The sequence below is a fragment of the Myxine glutinosa genome, chromosome 7 (assembly GCF_964187855.1).
Source record: "Myxine glutinosa chromosome 7, kmMyxGlut1.1, whole genome shotgun sequence".
Lineage (NCBI taxonomy): Eukaryota > Metazoa > Chordata > Myxini > Myxiniformes > Myxinidae > Myxine > Myxine glutinosa.
Genome location: NC_136267.1, coordinates 54,680,435 through 54,700,568, shown reverse-complemented (window position 1 = coordinate 54,700,568; position 20,134 = coordinate 54,680,435). Strand labels below are relative to the sequence as shown.

General features: G+C 43.2%; 1 protein-coding gene across 7 annotated transcripts in view; it reads left to right on the top strand.

The window, feature by feature from the left end:
* The window catches only part of APTX (aprataxin), a 152,312-nt gene that overhangs the window by 128,338 nt on the left and 3,840 nt on the right, over positions 1-20,134 (top strand). For 4 of the 7 annotated variants that reach the window (XM_078781740.1, XM_078781743.1, XM_078781742.1 and 1 more), the window contains exons 5-8: positions 6,992-7,038; positions 7,598-7,972; positions 14,242-14,525; positions 14,721-14,824. In XM_078781740.1, coding sequence (XP_078637866.1) covers positions 6,992-7,038; positions 7,598-7,972; positions 14,242-14,525; positions 14,721-14,824 — 810 coding nt within the window. Of the gene's footprint in view, positions 1-6,454; positions 6,497-6,991; positions 7,039-7,597; positions 7,973-14,241; positions 14,526-14,720; positions 14,825-20,134 lie in introns of all 7 variants that reach the window. The other 3 variants (XM_078781745.1, XM_068099939.2, XM_078781744.1) reach the window with 3 other exon arrangements.

The window sequence follows — 20,134 nt, the reverse complement described above, 5'->3', positions numbered from 1 at the left end:
TTGCATACATGTAATTCAGACTCTCGTCTTCATTGCTGACCACACAATGTTGTCTAGCTGAGCCCAGATTGTATGTAATTAACTCATTTATGTGGAGTCACAAGGTGATTTAAACACAGCCACACACAAAGAACACAGTTGATGTGGGTCAACACACATGCAGCCTCTCTACTCTTTTATTTGGGTCAGGGCTGTGATTAAAGACATGTAGTGGAGTCATGTTTGTAAACATTGTTAAAGACATGCTACAGTGCATTGTTAAGGAAACAAGACAGATGGAAGCCTATACAAGAAATTTCTGTACTCTAGAAACACAAAAGATGGCTTAAAGGGTCTAGGAAAAGGGGATTATGCATGTTTGGTATTTATTGACAATATGAATGTAATGTTACATAAAATATGCATATGAAAAACACAAATGAATGGGTCACTTTGTTTCCTAATGGGATATGAATTTATATTTTAGACTGCCAGTATATATGAGCTTGTCTGAGTTGTTACTAGTGATTTAGTATAGTTTTTTATTTTATTTATATTTACAGAACTAAGACATTCTTTTCAAAGTATTGTGTTGAATCCAATATTTGCCTCGATAATTTCCAAATAAAATTATATAACAGACTGTGATAGATAATATTAAGTTGAAATTGGTACCATTGGATTCCTTGCCCCCAAAAACATACATTTAGATACCAGAATCAAGTCAATAGCTGCATTACGTCCAGAGATAATAGCAAATGTAGATTTCAAGTGGCGGCCATTTTGAAATCCAATATGGCGGACATAAAGAGAGAATTTCAAGTGGCCCAATATCTGAAAATGTTCGCAACATATTAATGTACATTTGTGCCAAATTTGGTGCTTGTATCACAAAATGCACAATTCTTTTGAATATTTGGGCTAAGCCGCCCCACTATTAGGCAATCTATGCTTATCACGTTGATGAACGCACCTGAGCAAAGATCTACTATAATCTATATACACCACAAGAGGCATGACCCTTCCTGCCACTTCCGTGGAGTTCTTCCAAGGGATTTTTCCAAAGTTGCTTCTCCATTACAAAAGTAACTAGAAAGCATCTGGAAATGCAAAGCCCGTCCACGTCTGTTTGTATTTAGTTGGACGTCTTCTTCCGTATGCTCGAATAACAAAAAGTTTAAAAAAATACAAAATGAAAATTGATGATTTTATGCAGCTTCGACCTTTGAGCATTGCAATCCAAGTCATGCATACTCTATTGGGGTTTTTTTTTTTTTGTATACTGAATCGAGGCTCGTGAAAGAGCTAACATTTATTTCACAAACAAATCAACCAGACAAACAAAATATACAAAAAGAGGGAGCGGAAGACAAGATGGGGAGAGAAGGGGAAGCACACAACCACAACATTTGAGAGCAGGGAGAAGTGTGGGAGGGAGAGGGCTTGGGGGCAGGAGGCGTGGGAAGGGGGGGGGTGGGGGGGGTGGGGGGGTGGGAGAAGTATAAAACACAAGGGGACCGAAATTAGCGGGGGTAGAAAAGTTCAAGGTTTTGGATGGGGGAGGATAAGAGATGGTGGTGAACAGCTGTTTTAAAGACCTGGAGGGTGGAGTGGGATTGAAGAGAGTGAGGGAGTTTGTTCCAGAGGCGGGAGAAAAGAGGAATGAAGGAGTGAAGGTGAGCAGAAAGTCTTGATTTTGGCAGTTTAACCATTAGAGGGTTGCAGGCAGATCTTGTGCGACCTGTAGGAATATTTGGGGTACAGAGCCCAGAGAGGGCTGGGGGGGCAAGGCCAGAGAGGAGTCGGTAGAAGATGGAAAGACCACCAACCTGCCTGCGGTGAGTGAGTGAAAGGCTCTTGGAGTTAGTTTCATCGCGGGAGATTCCAATGATTCTGAACGCTTTGGTTTTAACAGCGTGAAGACGGGCTAGGTGTGAGGCCGGAGCACCAGACCAGAGGGGAGAGCAGTATTCCATAGAGCTGCGGATGAAAGCCTTGTATGTGGTGAGGAGCTCAGGTGTGCCAAGGAAGGACTTCGCACGACGGAGGATGCCCAGTCGGCGACTGGCTTTGGAGGCCAGATTTGAAATGTGGTTTTCCCAGGAAAGATCATGGCAAATAGTGAGACCCAAAAGCTTGAGTGACAGAACTTCTTGGAGAGGATTATTCAGAAAGTGGATGGGAGGGTTTTCCAGTCGGTCTTTTCGGAGAGACATCGTAAGAGTGTGAGATTTATCAGGATTGAAAGACATGTTCCATTTGTTTGCCCAGTCTGTGATTTTGTCCAGGTCTGCAGAGAGTGAGGAGGCTGCAGACTGCCGATCTGAGGGATGAGGAATGGAGCGACAGAGAGTAGAGTCATCAGCAAAGAGACAGAGAGGATTTTCAAGAGAGTCAGAGAGATCATTGATGAAGACCAGAAAAAGCACAGGGCCCAGAACACTACCTTGGGGAACTCCAGCCTGAACAGGAAGAGGAGATGAGAGAAACCCATTCAGGGCCACACGTTGACTACGACCAGAGAGGAAGTCCGCCAGCCATGCGTGGAGATTTCCATGGATACCAAAGGAGGAGAGTTTGGTGAGCAGAGTAGGGTGCCAGACCGTATCGAAGGCACGTGAAATGTCAAGGGAGACGGCTCTAATTTCCTGTTTGGCGTTGAGGACCTCCATCCATTGTTGAGAAAGCAGAAGCAGCATGTCCAGAGTTGAGTGACCAGGTCTGAAACCAAATTGATGATCAGAGATCAAGCCATTGGAGAAGAGGAAAGATTTCATATCTGAAGCAATGATGGATTCCATGACTTTGCTGATAATTGGGAGAAGGCTGATTGGTCTGTAGTTGCTGGGATCTGTTTTTGCACCTTTTTTGTGCAAAGCAGTGATGTTGGCTGATTTCCAAGCAGATGGCAGATGACCTTGAGCAAAGGAGAGGGTGAAGAGAACAGAAAGAGGGAGTGAAAGAGCGGAAGCACATGATTTTAGGACCCGTGGGCTGATGCCGTCAGGACCAGTTGCAGAATCAGAGTCGAGGGTTGACAGAAACTTTTCCACCTTGTCAGGAGGAAAGGACACAGAGTCCAGGAGCAGCTGGGTACGACTGGGTATGGTGGGTACAGAGAGGGATGGGTTTGGGACACAAGATTTAGAGGCAAACACAGAGTTGAGGCATTCAGCTTTTTCACGTGCGGAGTCAGCCGTTAAGCCGTTTGAGGTGAGGGAGGGGATGGAGGGGGAACAAACACCAGAAACAGTTTTCACCAGACGCCACCAGGATTTGGAAGAGGGAGACAGATAAGAGAGTTCGGTCATGAGAACGGTGAGATATTGTTTCCTGGCTCTCCTGAGGGTGGACACACACTTGTTTCGGGCTTTGTGAAAGGAAATGAGATTTCCTTCCGTTGGATTTGCTTTCCAGGAGACGAAAGCAAGTTGTTTCAGGGCAACAGCCTCACCACCAGATTCCGTGTACCATGGACGGGAGGAAGGGTATGACAACTGAAGACGAGATGGGATAAATCTGTGCATGAGAGAGAGCAATTTACTTTGAAAGAATTCCCAGGATGAGTTGATGTCAGAGGCGGTAGAGATGGGAGACCAGTCAAGATGATTGATGGCTGCTTGAAGACCGTGCCAGTTGGCCTGAGTGAAATGCCAGACTCGTCGACGCTGAGGAGGCTCTCTGAGAATGGTCAGAGAGATGTCCACTTTGACAAGCACATGATCAGATGAGCCGATTGGAGCAGAAGAAGAGCAGCAGACATTTTCAGGGAAGTTTGTCATAACCAAATCCAGAAGAGAAGATGCTCCGTTGACTGAGATCCGGATCGGGAAATTGACAGATTGTGTCAGTCCCAGTGAGTCGCAGAAGTCCTTTGCTGAAGAGCCATGGCTGGTGAGAGAGGTACCCACACCCAGCCAACTGGCATGGTGACAATTGAAATCACCACATATGAGGAAGAGAGAGTTGGGATGGGTAGATAGAAGTTGGTCCATATTATCAGACAGCGAGATGTAGATGGAGTCATCGCTGTTTGGTGGACGGTACAACACACATATGAACAAAAGGTGGGAGCGAAGGGGAAGCCGTAGCCAAAGGTATTCCTGGGGGTGAGGTGGAGAGAGGGCAGTGGAGGGCGAGTGAGGAAGAGAGTTTTTTATAAAGATAGCAACCCCACCTCCAGGACGAGGCTCAGGTCTATCATACCGGAAGAGGGAGTAACCTGGAAGAGATACCCAGGCATCACAGACATCATGAAGGAGGAAAGTTTCTGTTAAGCAGATCACATCTGGTTTGTCAGAAGCAACCTGTATGGAGAGATCGGTCAAGTTTGAGCGAAGGCCCCGGATGTTTGAGGTCCATACCGTTAATGAAGAGGAAGGGGGAGCATCGGGTCCAGAACAGGGGGGGGGAGGGGTAGGGTAAGATGTGGAAGAGGAGGAAGAGGTAGGGAGAGCTGTTGAAGGTGTGTCAGAGATTTCAGAGATTTCAGAATAGCTTGGAGAAAGGGAAGAATGGGGCGGACAAAAGGTTTGATGGAGATTGGGTGAGGCACAGTGAGGTGTTATTTGAGGAGGAGGAGGAAGAGCGAGGCAGAAGGTTGGGGGAGATGAAGGTGAAAGTTGGAAGGGGGAAGAAGCAAGGAGGAGGGGTGAGAGGGGGAGTCTAGGAGGGGAGGAGCGAGGGAGAGTCTCGGAGGGGAGGGGTGTGGGGGGAATTTAGGAGGGAGGGGAGGGAAGGGGCAAGGGGGGAGATTTGAAAGGGATGGGTGATGGGGAGGATTTGGAGGGGAGGGGTGAGATTGGATTTTGAAAAGTGTACGATTCATGGGAAACAAACATTTTTTGCAAAATGAGTTTGAGACCTTCGAGTCAAAAATATGTTTGAGGACACTGAAGGAGGGGTGGAGTTCTGGATAGTTTAGGGAATGTAGAAAGGAGGAACTGTAAGAGATGGTATTATATATATTTTTTGGAATGAATAGATTTGGTGAGCAAGACGAAAGCATCCTTTTGTAGGAAAAGAAGAAAACTGTGTTATAATATATGAGAGAAAATAGTTGTTCACAGGAGAGATTATACATTTCTAATCACGTGATCGCGAACGAAGAACGAACGAACAAAAAAGAACAACAAATAAACGAATAACACCTGGGAAGGAAATATTTTTTTGGGTTTGTTATTTTTTGAGTAGAGATATTAAACAAGGAGGTATGGGGTGAACGACTGGGACGAACCAGAGAACGAAAATAAATGCAGCGCATTCGACGAATCGCTGAGAGAAAAACAAAACCACAAGGTCGGAGACGGTACGGTAGCCAAGCCTACGAGTACTAGGCCGCAGAATACTCGATACGCATTAACCGACGATTGTGTATACATGTACGAAAAATTAGCACCGAAAATTTTCCAAAAGATATGCTATAGGTACATACACCAAAAGATAGATACAGTCTCGACAAAAACACAATTGAGAAGGATCACTTAGCTTCGAAAGCGTGAGCGCATGGAACAGCTTCGAAAAGACGTGACCTCGCCGTGATCTCGCGAGATCGCCGGGGGATTTTCTTTCTTCTTTTCAAGAGCGAGGCTCATGAAAGAACAAGGTAGAGCTGACAGTATGGCAAACATAAAGCGGAATGAAAACAAAGCACGCAAGAGGGAGGATTGGAGTTAACACTGAAACGAGTACACTGTAAGTGAGATGTTGGGTTTGGAAAGGTTGATGAGGGTTGTGAAGATCATCAGTCAGAATTTGGAATGACGAGAGATGGCAAGTGCAGTGCTTATGCTGAAGGGAAGAACGAGAAAAAAAAAATTATCGAGAAGGTGGTTCCATAGATGGGAGAAGTGAGGAATAAAGGAGTGCAGTCGGTCCAGATTTTGGAAGTTTTAACAGGAGGGGATTACTGGAAGATGTGCATCCGAGAGTACACCGGGAGGATCGGAGAGCTGACAGAGAGTAGATGGAGCAATATTGGAGAATATATGGAAGAAAACTGTGAGACCACTGACCTGCCTGCTATTTGAGAGCAACTGATCCTGTGCTTTGCCATCATCATGGGAGATTCCAATAATTTTGAGAGCTTTAGATGCCACAGAATACAAGAGAGACAGATGTGGTGCTGGGGTGCCAGCCCAAAGCAGAGAGCAGTACTCCATATATCTACAGACAAAGGCCTTGTAGACTGTGAGTAGTTCTCATTTTTCTAAGGAAAGACTTATATCAACGAAGGAGGCTCAGTCAGCAGCTGGTATTGGAGACGAGCTTTGCTATTCAGTCAGTTGTGGGCCCAGGAAAGGTCATAGCTCATGGTGAGGCAAATAAATTCAAGAGACTGAACCTCTTCCAGTGGATGACCAATGTAATAGGTAGGTGCGTTAGTTTTTGACGATACTTCTGGAGTGATACGGTGAAATTTTCCAGGATTGAAGAACATGCTCCCTTTACGTGACCAGAGTGCAATTGTTTCCAGATCAGCAGAGAGAGAGACACAGCTGCTGTCTTTCTAGCACAGGTATGGGGAGGGTGGGAAGGGTTCTGCATGACAATGTGGAGTCATCTGTAAAAAGTAACCGAGTGTTTTCAACAACATCGGAGAGGTCATTTTAAATAGTACTATGCGTGTCTGCCAGTCACTTTGCTGACAGGTTTCATCAAAAGACAGCATGTTGTACTTCACAAACATATTGCATGTCTATCTGTGAATCCCAATGAGGATGTAAAATGACTTGATCGATCGTTCTATGGATTCCATCCATGATTTATTCTACCTGTTCACCAACAGAGATTGACTCTAGACTTCACAAGGATTTCTGTGTCTGTGTTTGGTTTCTCTCTCTCTCTCCTTTTCTTTTTTGTTAGCTCATTCCCTTGCTGCTTGTATCTAACTATTGTCCCATTGTCAGTTCAAATTGCCTTTTTCCCATCACCTCACTTCCTCGAGCATCGATGTATAGAAAAGGAAAAGGCTTTTAAATTTTAATGATTAATTCATTTATTTTTATTTTAGTTTTGTTGAAGGCTGACTGCATCAACGAACGTGTTCATGTCACACAGGTGAGTGTGCTCGACTTACCAATGTATTGAATTGTATGCACTATGTAGAAAGGTGGCAAATTTAAGAAAAGCATTTTTCATTCAATCAATTTTTTTTAATTTTTTTTGTATACAAGATCGAGGCTCGTGAAAGAGCGAACATTAATCACACAGAAAGACAAACCGACACATAAAACATATAACATCGGGAGCGGTAGACAAGATGGGGAGAGAGGGGGAAGGACACAAACACAACATTTGAGAGCAGGGACCGAGAGACATGGAGACATCGAGAGATCTGAGAGAGGGCGAGGGCTTTGGGGTGGGCATGAGAAGGGGGGGGGGGGGGGGGTGGGAGAGGTATAAAACATATGGACACTGCCAGGACTTCCAGGAAAGAAGTTGGAATTTCAAACAAGGTGGATCTGGGGTGAATTAGCAGGGGTAGACCGACTTCTGGTTAAATTTTAATGTCTTCAAAATGTCCAACCACCATTATTGATTATATTATGCTTTCACAATTATGTGAACGTGCAAAAATAATAAAACCAACTTTGAAATGTGTTTATTTGTTCCACAGCTCGGCGTGAATCCCACAAGTGTGGACTCGACAATTGTGGGGCAAAACGGAGAAGCATTATTGAAACCAGAACAGACTCTGTATATAGTGAACAACCTATACCCTTACACTGCTCAGTTTGAGTCTCAATCTTCGGATCACATGCCACCTTCGGATCACATGCCACCTTCGGATCACATGCCACCTTCGAAAGATAGATCCTCCTCCAAGCACAGCAAGCGATCGAGCAGCTGCTCATCAGCACACAGCCGGCCTGAAAAGACGTCAAAGCAGAGTGCTTTACAAACCGACGTGGATCGCAAGAAGCAGGTGGGCGGTTGGAATACATACAACGGTGCTGCTGACAGCAAGCAAAATAGATCTTCCAATTCCACGGTAAACATGAACTAGTGACTGCATGTCATTTATTATTGTTTGTAATTTGATTCGACCAATTGATGTTTGGTATTTGGTGTGACATTCTAAGAGTCGTTCATTGATTTTAATGTTTTTTTTAATGTCCTTGATAGATTAACAAATGTTTTTGTAAATGTGAATGTTATGCAGCTTACAATATTATTTATCTGACATCTAAGGCTCAATTTGTGTTTGTTTATGCTTCAAAAACTAAAAAACTACTCAACCAAATTTGACGTGTTGCCTAAAGGTACCCCAAGTATGGTTTGTCTGGTTAGCATATCTGGGGGAGGAGTGACCCCAATTCTCTCGATGTAAATGTGCATCGTATAGCACCACCCGGTGGTATCCAGTATTACAAATCAACATCTTGCGTTAAATAAACTTTAAACAACTTGATATTATAAACTACAGTGATGTTAAAACCTGAGTGAGAATAATTTTAAATTTTCAAAATGTTTCATTTCACTCATTTTAAGCAAAGGTTCAAACCAAAGCATCCAACACTGAGCTTAGCAGTGAAGAGGAAGTGATTTTTTTTCACGCCATATATAAACAGGGAGGATGGTTCACAAAGTTGATGCGAGCTGACTCTTCCAAGCAGGTGGAAGATGACTATGGGCAAATTATAGAGGGAATTGAGCAAAATGTTTGTGAAATACAACATGCCAAGAAAAACAAATACAACAGGTACTTTTGCTAGGAAATAATAAATCTTGGAAATAATTTCAAGTGTTTCCGACTCTCTAGAAAATCCTCTCCATCTCTTTACTGATGCCTCCACTCTCTGCCGCTCCATTCCTCATCCCTCAGATCGGCAGTCTGCAGCCTCCTCACTCTCTGCAGACCTGGACAAAATCACAGACGGGTCAAACAAGTGGAACATGTCTTTCAATCCTGACAAATCTCACACTCTTACTATGTCTCTCCGAAAAGACCGACTGGACAACCCTCCCATCTACTTTCTCAACAATCCTCTACAAGAAGTTCTGTCACTCAAGCTTTTGGGTCTCACTATCTGCATTGATCTTTCCTGGGAAAACCACATTTCCAAGGTGGCCTCCAAAGCCAGTCGCTGACTGGGCATCCTCCGTCGTGCGAAGTCCTTCCTAGGCACACCTGAGCTCCTCACCACATACAAGGCTTTCATCCGCAGCTCAATGGAGTACTGCTCTCCCCTCTGGGCTGGTGCTCCTGCCTCACACCCAGCTCGGCTTCACTCTGTTGAAACCAAAGCTTTCAGAATCATTGGAATCTCCCGCGATGAAGCTGATTGCGAGGGCCTTTCACTCACTCACCGCAGGCAGGTAGGCGGTCTTTCTGTCTTCGACCGACTCCTTTCCGGCCTTGCTCCCCCAGCTCTCTCTGGGCTCTGTCCCCCAAATATTCCTGCAGGTCGCATAAGATCTGCCTGCCACCCTCTACTGGTGACATTGCCAAAATCAAGACTCTCTGCTCACCTTCACTTTTTCATTCCTCTTTTCTCCCGCCTCAAGAACAAACTCCCTCACTTTCTTCAATGCCACTCCTCCCTCACTCTCTTCAATCCCACTCCTCCCTCACTCTCTTCAATCCCACTCCTCCCTCACTCTCTTCAATCCCACCCCTCCCTCCAGGTCTTTAAAACAGCTGTTCACCACCATCTCTTATCTTCCCCCATCCAAAACCTTGATCTTTTCTACCCCCGTTAATACACCCCAGATCCACTATTTTGAAATACCAACTTCTTTCCTGGAAGTCCGTGCAGTGTCCATGTGTATTATACTCCTCCCACCCCCTCTCCCCCTTCCCACACCTCCTCCCCTCAAGCTCTCTCCCTCCCACAGATCTACCGATGTCCTTGCACTCAAATGTTGTGCTTGTGTGCTTCCCCCTTTCTCCCCACCGCTCCCCTTATTATATGTTTTACGTGTCGGTTTTTTTTTTGTGATTAATGTCACCTCTTTCACGAACCTCGATCTTGTATACAAAAAAAAAAGAAATGGTTGTGCATTTGTTTGTTACCCTTTCATAGCTGAACCGTAGTACATTGAGGACCCAAATTTTGGGGGTAGGTACTTCATCTGGGAAAGGTTTTAAGCTACTACATGTTGGTCTTGAAGGCTGTTTTGAGGCCACCAATGGCTGCTATGAAGTGTATATTGGGGTGTGGGCCTAGATAGTGCTGCTGCTGGCCCACATGCAAAAGGTAACCACCATGAGGCTATCATCCCCATAGCTTTTCAATGTTGAACATGTCCCAAAACCACCACCGGGAAAAGCTCACGCAGTCAGGCAGCGTCAGGTATCTACTCCTCTCCCCTCCCCCACGACGAAAATAAAATAAAGCAAACCCAAGCATGTTCCTGCCATAAGTGCTTTGTTTATACAGCTTGTCAATTTTTGTGTATTTGCTTCCAATGGATAGTGCAAATATTTCATATTAATTACCTTTGAGCAACTGTTGGATTAATTAGTTATTCGCAGGCAAGGTTTTGTATCCCCTTGCATGACCACTAAACCGGTTGTCCCGTCTGATGGAATTAATTGGTGGACGGTAAAGATCACTCGCTGTCTTTTGCAAATGGTAGGTGAGTTATCGCCAGCACTCTGAATAAATGAAATACTTGCCCAAAATCACTATTGGTACAATATCAAGCTTGGCTGGCCAAAAACGTTCCTGACCAACCTCACGAGATGGGAATAATCTGGGCCTTTTAGGAAGTAAGAGTGGTAATATAATTTTTTGGGCTCGAATCTGTTTGATACTTTTGTTCTCTCTCTTACTTGAGCCTTTTCAAAAATTATCTGCCCCTCCCCACATCCTGAGACATTTTCATTATACCTTTGTCTATTCCCTCATGAAATTTATTTTAATTACTCCCGCCACGGAGTAATGCATTCGATCGTGTCCGTTCGTGTGTTCATGAACAAGATATCTGGAAAAGTTCTGAACGGATTTGGATGAAAGTTGGTGGGATGATTGTTAAGCATTTTAATTCTTCCCTCACGAGTCTTCAACAAACAGCCTGATTTTTTTTTTTTTTTGCAATCAATTTAATACCTATCATTAGTGATTTGCCTGTTTTTGTTTTTTTTCCAAGCACTCTTTAGGTGTTTGAGAAATACCGTATTTTTAGGCGTACAAGTCTATGTGGAGTATTCGTCAAATAGGCGAATTTCCCCATTTTTCTTTTCTTCGTTCATAGATAAGTCGATTTGGAGTATAAGACAAAGCTAAACCAACCACTGTAGTAAGCAAAACTGTCAGTCAGAACAATTGAGGTGTTAATTCCTCCCTGACGCTCAACGCATAACTGACTACATACTTCCAGGGTCATCTGACTATTCATTGGCAATTGGTCACTGGCTTTGACACCAATACCAATTTTTATTACAGACCCCAGACATCAGCAAGCTATGTATATCAAAAAGTTTCAAATGTAGCACCTCACCACCGTTGGAGCATCTAAATTGCATCAGATGTGGCAATAAATGTGAATTGTTTCCAGCTTGCCCGCTCAATGGTAGAGGCCATTTGCATTTTTGCCGGCTCCATCCCTACTCCGTTTAGAATTGAAATAATTGTTTTAAAGAACAAAAGAAATACATTCAATATTGCATAATATATCCCACAAACCACTGCAGAAGATGTGGCACCCAGTAATGAAGGTCGGTCTTGTCAGTGCAAAACTTACCACATGGTACTAAATAAAATAAAATAAAACTTAAACAAAAACAAAAAACCTCCATTTCTTAAAATACATCGTTTTGTCAAAAAACAGTGGTGAGACTAAATTAAGCTGGCGTTTTCTTGAAAGGGGATTAATTGTGGGATTTAGTGTGCAAGTGTTCTTTATGCTTTTTACCTCCGCCACCAAAGGTGGATGGAGGTTATGTTTTCACCCTTGTCTGTCTATCTCTTTGTTTGTCCGTTTGTGAACAAAATATCTCAAAGTTGTGGACGGATTCGGACGAAATTTGGCAGAGATGTAGCGTATGTGACAAGGACGAAATGATTAGATTTTGGTGAAGATCCGGATTTGAATCCGGCTACTAGAATTTCTTAAGTGATTCTTCACCATTGGGAGATGGGGACAAAAACGATACATAGCAGGATATCTCAAAAAGTTGCGAACGGATTCGGACGAAACTTGGTGGACATTGTGTGTGTGACAAGAAAGAATTCATTAAATTTTGGTGAAGATCTGAATCCGGATCCAGCTAATAGAATATTCAAAGTGATTCTTCACCATTGAGTGATATGGCCAACCAGGCGGAGGTATGCTCTCTACTGAGTGCCGTTCTAGTTGCTTATGTTAAACTGAGTTTATTTTATTTATCGCTCATTTTTGGCACTCAAATGGTGTCATTTTAAAATTTTATGTGACGATAGATTAGATCTCACGATGACATCACGGGCAAAATATTTTTGCAGGCCTCCGGCACCTCAAAATTGATCACTACACTGATGGAACTGACCATGGGTACCGGTACCCCTGAGCACGTGATGCAAAGCTTGGTTTCAGACGTACATTCATAGAGAATTGACTTCATATATTGAGTAAGATTACCTTTCACTGAATGTCTCATGTATATATATATATATTTATATATGCATAACTTATGCTTTTTTTTTTTTTTTTTTAAATACAAGTATTTAAATGTTAAATATTTTATGAATAACTATTCATAAATGTGTGTGCCATCCTGCGAATGAACATTAAGCCAGGAGTCCCATCTACCGGCATTAAATATTCCATGGTGTTCTTCACGAAGAGTAGGTGAGCCAACTCCAGCACCATGAACAAATTCCAAATTCCTGTCCTAACTACTGCTGGGAAGATAATGGCAAACCACCCAGTATTACCTTTGCTCAGGAAGCTGCTTCAGCGGTCTTGATGCTCCGTGAGGAGTGTAGTACATCAGAAAGAGATAGAGATACACTACATGAACCAAAAGTATGTGTACACCCGAACATTGAACATTTCATTCCAAAATCATGGGCATTAATATGGAGTTGGTCCCCCCTTTGCTGCTATAACAGCCTCCACTCTTCTGGAAGGCTTTCCAATAGATGTTGGAACATTGCTGCGGAGATTTGCTTCCATTCAGCCACGAGCATTAGTGAGGTCGGGCACTGATTTTGGGCCTGGCTCACGGTCAGCGTTCTAATTCGTCCCAAAGGTGTTCAATGGGGTTGAGGTCAGGGCTCTGTGCAGGCCAGTCAAGTTCATCCACACCGATCTTGACAAACCATTTCTGTATGGACCTCGCTTTGTGCACGGGGGCATTGTTATGCTGAAACAGGAAAGGGCCTTCCCCAAACTGTTGCCACAATGTTGGAAGCACACAATCGTCTAGAATGTCATTGTATGCTGTAGCGTTAAGATTTCCCTTCTCTGGAACTAAGGGGCCTAGCCCGAACCATGAAAAACGGCCCCGGACCATTATTCGTCCTCCACCAAACTTTACAGTTGGCACTATGCATCCGGGCAGGTAGCGTTCTCCTGGCATCCGCCAAGCCCAGATTCGTCCGTCGGACTGCCATATGGTGAAGCATGATTCACTGCTCCAGAGTCCAATGGTGGCGAGTTTTACACCACTCCAGCCGATGCTTGGCATTGCACATGGTGATCTTAGGCTTGTGTGTGGCTGCTCGGCCTAATGAAGCTCCCGACGAACAGCTGTTGTGCTGACATTGCTTCCAGAGGCAGTTTGGAACTCGGTAGTGAGTGTTGCAACCGAGGACAGACGATTTTTCCATGCTATGTGCTTCAGCACTCGGCGGTCCCATTCTGTGAGCTTGTGTGGCCGACCACTTCACGGCTGAGCTGTTGTTGCTCCTTGACATTTCCACTTCACAATAACAGCACTTACAGTTGACTGGGGCAGCTCTCAGGGCAGAAATTTGACGAACTGACTTGTTGGAAAGGTGGCATCCTATGACGGTGCCACATTGAAAGTCATTGAGCTCTTCAGTGCAGCCCATTCTACTGCCAATGTTTGTCTGTGGAGATTGCATGGCTGTGTGCTTGATTATATATACCTGTCAACAATGGGTGTGGCTGAAATAGCCGAATCCACTAACTAGAAGGGGTGTCCACATACTTTTGATCATGTAGTGTATATACAGAGATATAGATGTACAATTTTGTAATATGTAAACCCAAATCAAACAAATCATCACCCATTCAGGAACTTTGAGGAATGTAAATGCCTCTAAATGCTTGTTCTTTTTTTGCATCCTAATTTTTGCGGTATTGCAGGGCCCCAGCCACTGGAGTCAAGGCCTCTTGGCATCGATGCGTGACCCCACACTACAGGTGTACAATGACGATCGAGTCGTTGCCATACGTGACAAGTACCCAAAGGCTCGGCAACACTGGCTGATATTACCCTGGCAGACAGTGCATAGCCTGCGGGACGTGCGGCGTGAGCACGTGCCATTGCTCCGGCACATGCAAGAGATTGGCAAGCGGCTCATAAAGGATGAGGAAGAAGCTCAACACCTTCAGTTTCGCCTTGGTTATCATGCTGTCCCCAGCATGAGGTACAGGACATGCATCTTTTCATGCTCATTTTGGTATTCATAATAAATACAGCTGAACTTTCATACGTTAACTTCTACTAGATTAGTCAATAAATAATGTATGGTTTATGTTGATTCAACTTTCTCTGTTAATCATGCAACCTCTTTTTTATCCCAAGTGATATAATTATTATAACTCGTGCTTTCTTTTCTCAGTCACCTGCATTTGCATGTCATCAGCCAAGATTTTGATTCTCCAAGTTTGAAAACCAAAAAGCATTGGAATTCCTTCAACACTGAGTATTTCATTGATGCTGAAGGTGAGCGCTTCGGTCTTTGACCCGTACACGCAAAGCGGGATTAAACAATAATTGGTTCACTTTGTCTGTCTCTACAAATGTCAGTTTTTGATCGAGGAACAACTTGATTTGAATTGAATGTTATATTTTGAACACAAATCGGAAAATTGACCTGTAGTTTAGCAGTACTTGGGCTATGAATTTGTCCCGATTGCACATGCGCAGAAAGGAGTTAGATTTTTATTTTTACTCTGTCTTCTTGTCTGGCAGTCAAACAAAATAAAAAATCATTCTAACCAGGAAACGTACTGTTTTTAACGATGTCATAAAGGACACACAGGCACGAATAATTAATGTAAGTGTTATATACCTCGGTGTTCTGTAAATAACACTGCCACAACCGCGGTAAACTTACGAAAAAAATTTTAACGTTTAAAACCTTTCATTTCAATTTAATTATATACTTTAACACTGTATAACACAAATCACGTGTTTGCCACTTTCAAAAACCTTCCATTTATCAGTACTTGGACAAAATATTATGGAATTATACATCATCTCGAACAATGAAATTTGCCACTCGCAGACCCCGCCCATGTTCTTGTTTATCAAAACTGCATGAGGCAAGGTGTTCTATGAACTCTTTAGTTTGCTTAAACAAGTGAATTAAACTTGTTTTAAAGTTGTGCAGAACAATTTTACATTATTTTTATAGGTTCATGATATCAATTGTTTTCACACAAGCCATTTCAAGGGACTTCGTTTTTTGTTTTTTTTCACTTGGATGTACCAGTTTATTTTCGACTGTCTGTCATTCATATTATATTAGATATTATATTGTATTGTATATCACATTAGAACACGTCTATGTGTAAATTGAGGCATGGTCTTTGTTTATCCTCTCCCCCCTCGCCCCACCCCCCCCCCCCCCCAAAAAAAATTCCCCCAGTTTGAGATTTTTAAATAAATTACCTCAATTTGAGGTGAAACACCCCTTTTCAGCCTCTTATAGGGCTGGATCCAGATGGGGAACACAACCCCATTAGACCTTATTGTTCTTATCATACCAAATTTGGTTCATAATCGGTCATTTAGTTTGTGAGGAAAATATGATTTAGTGAATGAGGGATTAGGGGAGGGAGTCCGTGGCCCCCTTTCCAGGGGAGATACGGCCATGGGGAGCACAACCGTTGGCATGTCGGTTTGAGGAGATTTTTGAATGAAATACCAATATTTAGGGCAAACCCCCTCGATTTACCCCACTTTAAATGGGTGGACCTGGATGTGGAGTACAACCCCATGAGACCTTACTGGTCTAATGTATTCTACCAAATTTGGTCCGTATTGCTCAGGTAGTCGTGGAGAAGATGTTTGTGAAAATGAACGATTTGGGGTGGGGCCTGTGGCCCCCTTTCCAGGGAAGATACCATGAGGACCATAACTTCAGGTTAGGGCATAGTCCTGAGGTCTCGTGGCGGGTTTGGTCTGGATCTGTCTGGCGGTTTCTGAGAAGATTAAAAAATTTTTTTTTTTACATTTTTTCATGAAATGCACCCATCACCCCTTCATATGGTGCACATGCGAATGGGGAGCACACCACCATTAGACCTTGCTGGCCTGATGCAACATAACAAAATTGATCGGGTAGTGAGAGATGTTTTAGTCAAATGCTAACGGACGGATATACAGATGCACAGACAGCCAGACACCGGGACTCACTGAGGTTATTACGGAGAAATAACCTTAAAATGGTATGTGCTGCTTCCTTGCTTGAGGCTCAGCATTTCAAAAGGATAGAATACAGACAAACAACCATATGTTGACAATGCCAACACAGGCTTTGATGGGCCTAAAGACCTCCTCCTCCTATATTGTATATTTAAGTTCTTTAGAAAAGGAACTCATTAAAGGTCCACTGAAATACAGATGCTCTTGGACTTATTTGAGTAGCTATGACTTTCTTCAACATGAAATCATGTTTTTTTTAAATTAATAAATTCACCGAAATATTTTTTAAATATTTGTTTCTGCAAATTTTACATGTCTACAGTCACGTGAAAAAGTAAGTACACCATGTAAAGTTTTGACTTTTCCAACATATTTCAACATACAGCTATTTGATCTTCATTTCAACAATATTGATAGATAAAGGTGATATAATATAACAAATATCATGAAACATTTACATTTTGTAGTCCATTGTATAATTTAAATAAACATGAATGCAAATTTTGCATGTGGAAAAAGTAAGTACACCCTTGGCTCTAATAGGTGGTATTGCCCCCTTTGGCAGAAACGACCTCAAGTAGGCGTTTCTTCTAACTGTCTACCAGTCTCTGACATCGACTGGAGGAAATTTTTGCCCACTCCTCCATGCAGAATTCTTTCAGCTGTGCGATGTTTGAGGGGTTTCTTGCATGCACAGCTCGTTTCAAATCCCCACAACATCTCGATAGGATTTAGATCCGGGCTTTGACTTGGCCATTCCAGAACACTCCATTTCTTTCTTTTCAGCCATTCCTTGGTGGATTTACTGGTATGTTTAGGGTCATTGTCATGTTGCAAGGTCTACCTTTGGTTGAGCTTCAACTTTCTGACAGATGGCCTCACATTATCCTCAAGCACCCTCTGCTACAATGAAGAATTCATAGTGGATTCTATGATGGTGAGCTGCCCAGGCCCTGATGCAGCAAAGCTGCCCCAAACCATAATATTTCCACCACCATGCTTTACAGTTGGTATCAGGTTCTTGTGGTCAAATGCTGTCTTTGGTTTTTGCCAAACATGTCTTCTGGTACTGTGGCCAAATTGCTCCACCTTTGACTCATTTGACTTTGAAAATGTAGTGGTCTGAGAGGGTCATTTACCAGTGTGGCAGCTACATTCAAATGTAAGGTGTGCACAGAGGGAGCTGCAGATGGAGGAAATGTTGAGTTGGATCTTGGAGACGGCGTGAAGCTGGAAGGTGTGAAAACATTTTGCTACCTCGGAGACATGCTGAATGGAGAAGGTGGATCAGACTCGGCAACGGTTGCTCGAGTGAGATGTGCATGGAAGAAGTTTCGGGAACTGAGTGGCGTGCTGATGAGGAGGAGAGTGTCGCTGAAGCTGAAGGGAAAGGTGTATGCTGCATGTGTGAGAAGTGTTATGATTTATGGGAGCGAGACATGGGTAATGAACGTAGAGCAGCAACGAAGGCTGGAAAGGGTGGAAATGCGAATGGTTCGATGGATGTGCGGAGTATCGTTGAGAGAGTGGAAGACAAATGATGAATTGCGAAAGATGATGGTAATATTGCCTGTGATTGATGCTGTGAAGAGGAACAGGCTGAGATGGTTTGGTCATGTGTTGAGGAAGGATGAAAGTGACTGGTTGAGAAGAGTGATGGAAATTGATGTAGAAGGAAGTAGAGGACGGGGAAGACCGAGAAAGACTTGGCTAAAGATGGTGGAAGAAGAAATGCGGGCAAGGGGGTTAACAAGGAGAGATGCAGAAAATAGGGCAAAATGGAGAAGATTGTCATGGGGACCGCAAGGCTAACCCCCGCTCTAGCAGGGAAAATGGCCTTAAAATGCATGTTGTTGTTGTTGTTGTTGTTTGACTCATCTGTCCAGAGCACATTGTTCCAGAAGTGCTGGTCTTTGCCTAGGTGTTCATTGGGAAACTTTAGTCTTGCCCTGATGTTCTTTCTGGACAGCAAAGGTTTCCTCCTGGCACACCTCCCATGTCGATCAAATTTGTGCAGCTTCTTTCTAATGGTAGACTCGTGCACTTTGACATCAACAGTTGCAAGAGCTACCTGTAGGTCCCGTGATGACATTCTGGGGTTCTTAGAGACTTATTTCAGCATCCTGCGGTCTGCTCTTGGGCTGAACTTGCTGGGGAGGCCTGGCCTGAACAAGTTGGCAGTAGTTTGGAATCTTCTCCACTTGTAGATGATCTTCCGGACAGTCGAATGATTGATTTCAAATTGTTTGGAGATCTTTTTAAATCCCTTCCCAGACTCGTAGGCATCAATAACCTTCTTTCTGAAGGCCTCAGAGAGCTCTCTTGATCTAGGCATGGTGACGCCGCACACTTCAACAACAAAGAGAAAACCAAACGAAATGTCTGAAGTTTAAATAAGACAGGTTCCTCCAAGATCCTCTCTAACGATGTTCTAATCATTTGCACCTGAGCTGGTGCACCTGATTCAAATTTTAGGTATTTGAAGTAGTGATAAATGTAGGGGTGTACTTACTTTTTCCACATGCAAAATTTGCATTTATGTTTATTTAAATTATACAATGGACTCCAAAATGTAAATGTTTCATGATATTTGTTATATTATATCACCTTTATCTATCAATATTGTTGAAATGAAGATCAAATAGCTGTATGTTGAAATATGTTGAAAAAGTCAAAACTTTACATGGGGTGTACTTACTTTTTCACGTGACTGTACCTACCCCGCTAAGCCACGCCCCCTAAAAAAGTATCGATCTTCACCTTTGTACGGTCACGTGCCGTCTGATGTCATATGAAGAACGAAGTCCAGCGAAGAGCGAATTTGATCGGCCCAATGCTAGCTGCAGCACGACGTTTTCACATATATTCATATTGCGTTCAAGTACCGTACCGGTACTCATCAACTTCCAAAGTTCATTGTTGAATAATTATTACATTAATAATGACTAATGTATTCTGATGTAAATGGCTGGCCAGTAGAATCTAGAACATGTGCTTAGAATACCCTACCAGGGAGGTGTAAAGAGAGACCTCCCTGACCCTACTGTGCCAGTGATCCACTGCTATGTGTTAGTGTTAGAGACACAGTGTTGACTGAGGTCTAATAGTTAGACCAAGTTTGATTTCGAGTTATAGGTCTGTTAGGTTTATTTATTTTGTCCGATAATATTCTGATGCCGTTTCGGTCGTCGGACATTTATATTAGGCTGTGTATACCCACCCACCAGTTAACAATCAACATGACCGTAAGATAAAGACAGGTCATACACTGTTTTATCCCTAATCCTAACCCTAAACCTATACCTAATCCGGATTACAATCCTAATCTAGGCCGCTGAGCGTTTATAAATTTTATAACAAAGTGCGTGGCTGTAGCATCCAGCAGACAGGGTGCGTGTTTCTATCAAGTCCAAAATGTAGCATTTGCGTCGTGTAACAGGCTATAAACGTTTTGCGTATACAAAGCCAGGGCGATCCGACACGAGTTCTGGATATGACGTCATACGGATGACGTAATCGGCTGGAGGTATCGGCCAGAATATTTAGGGGCGTTCCCAACCGTTGTTTTTTTCAAGTTTCCTTGTTATCACGAAAAAAACATTG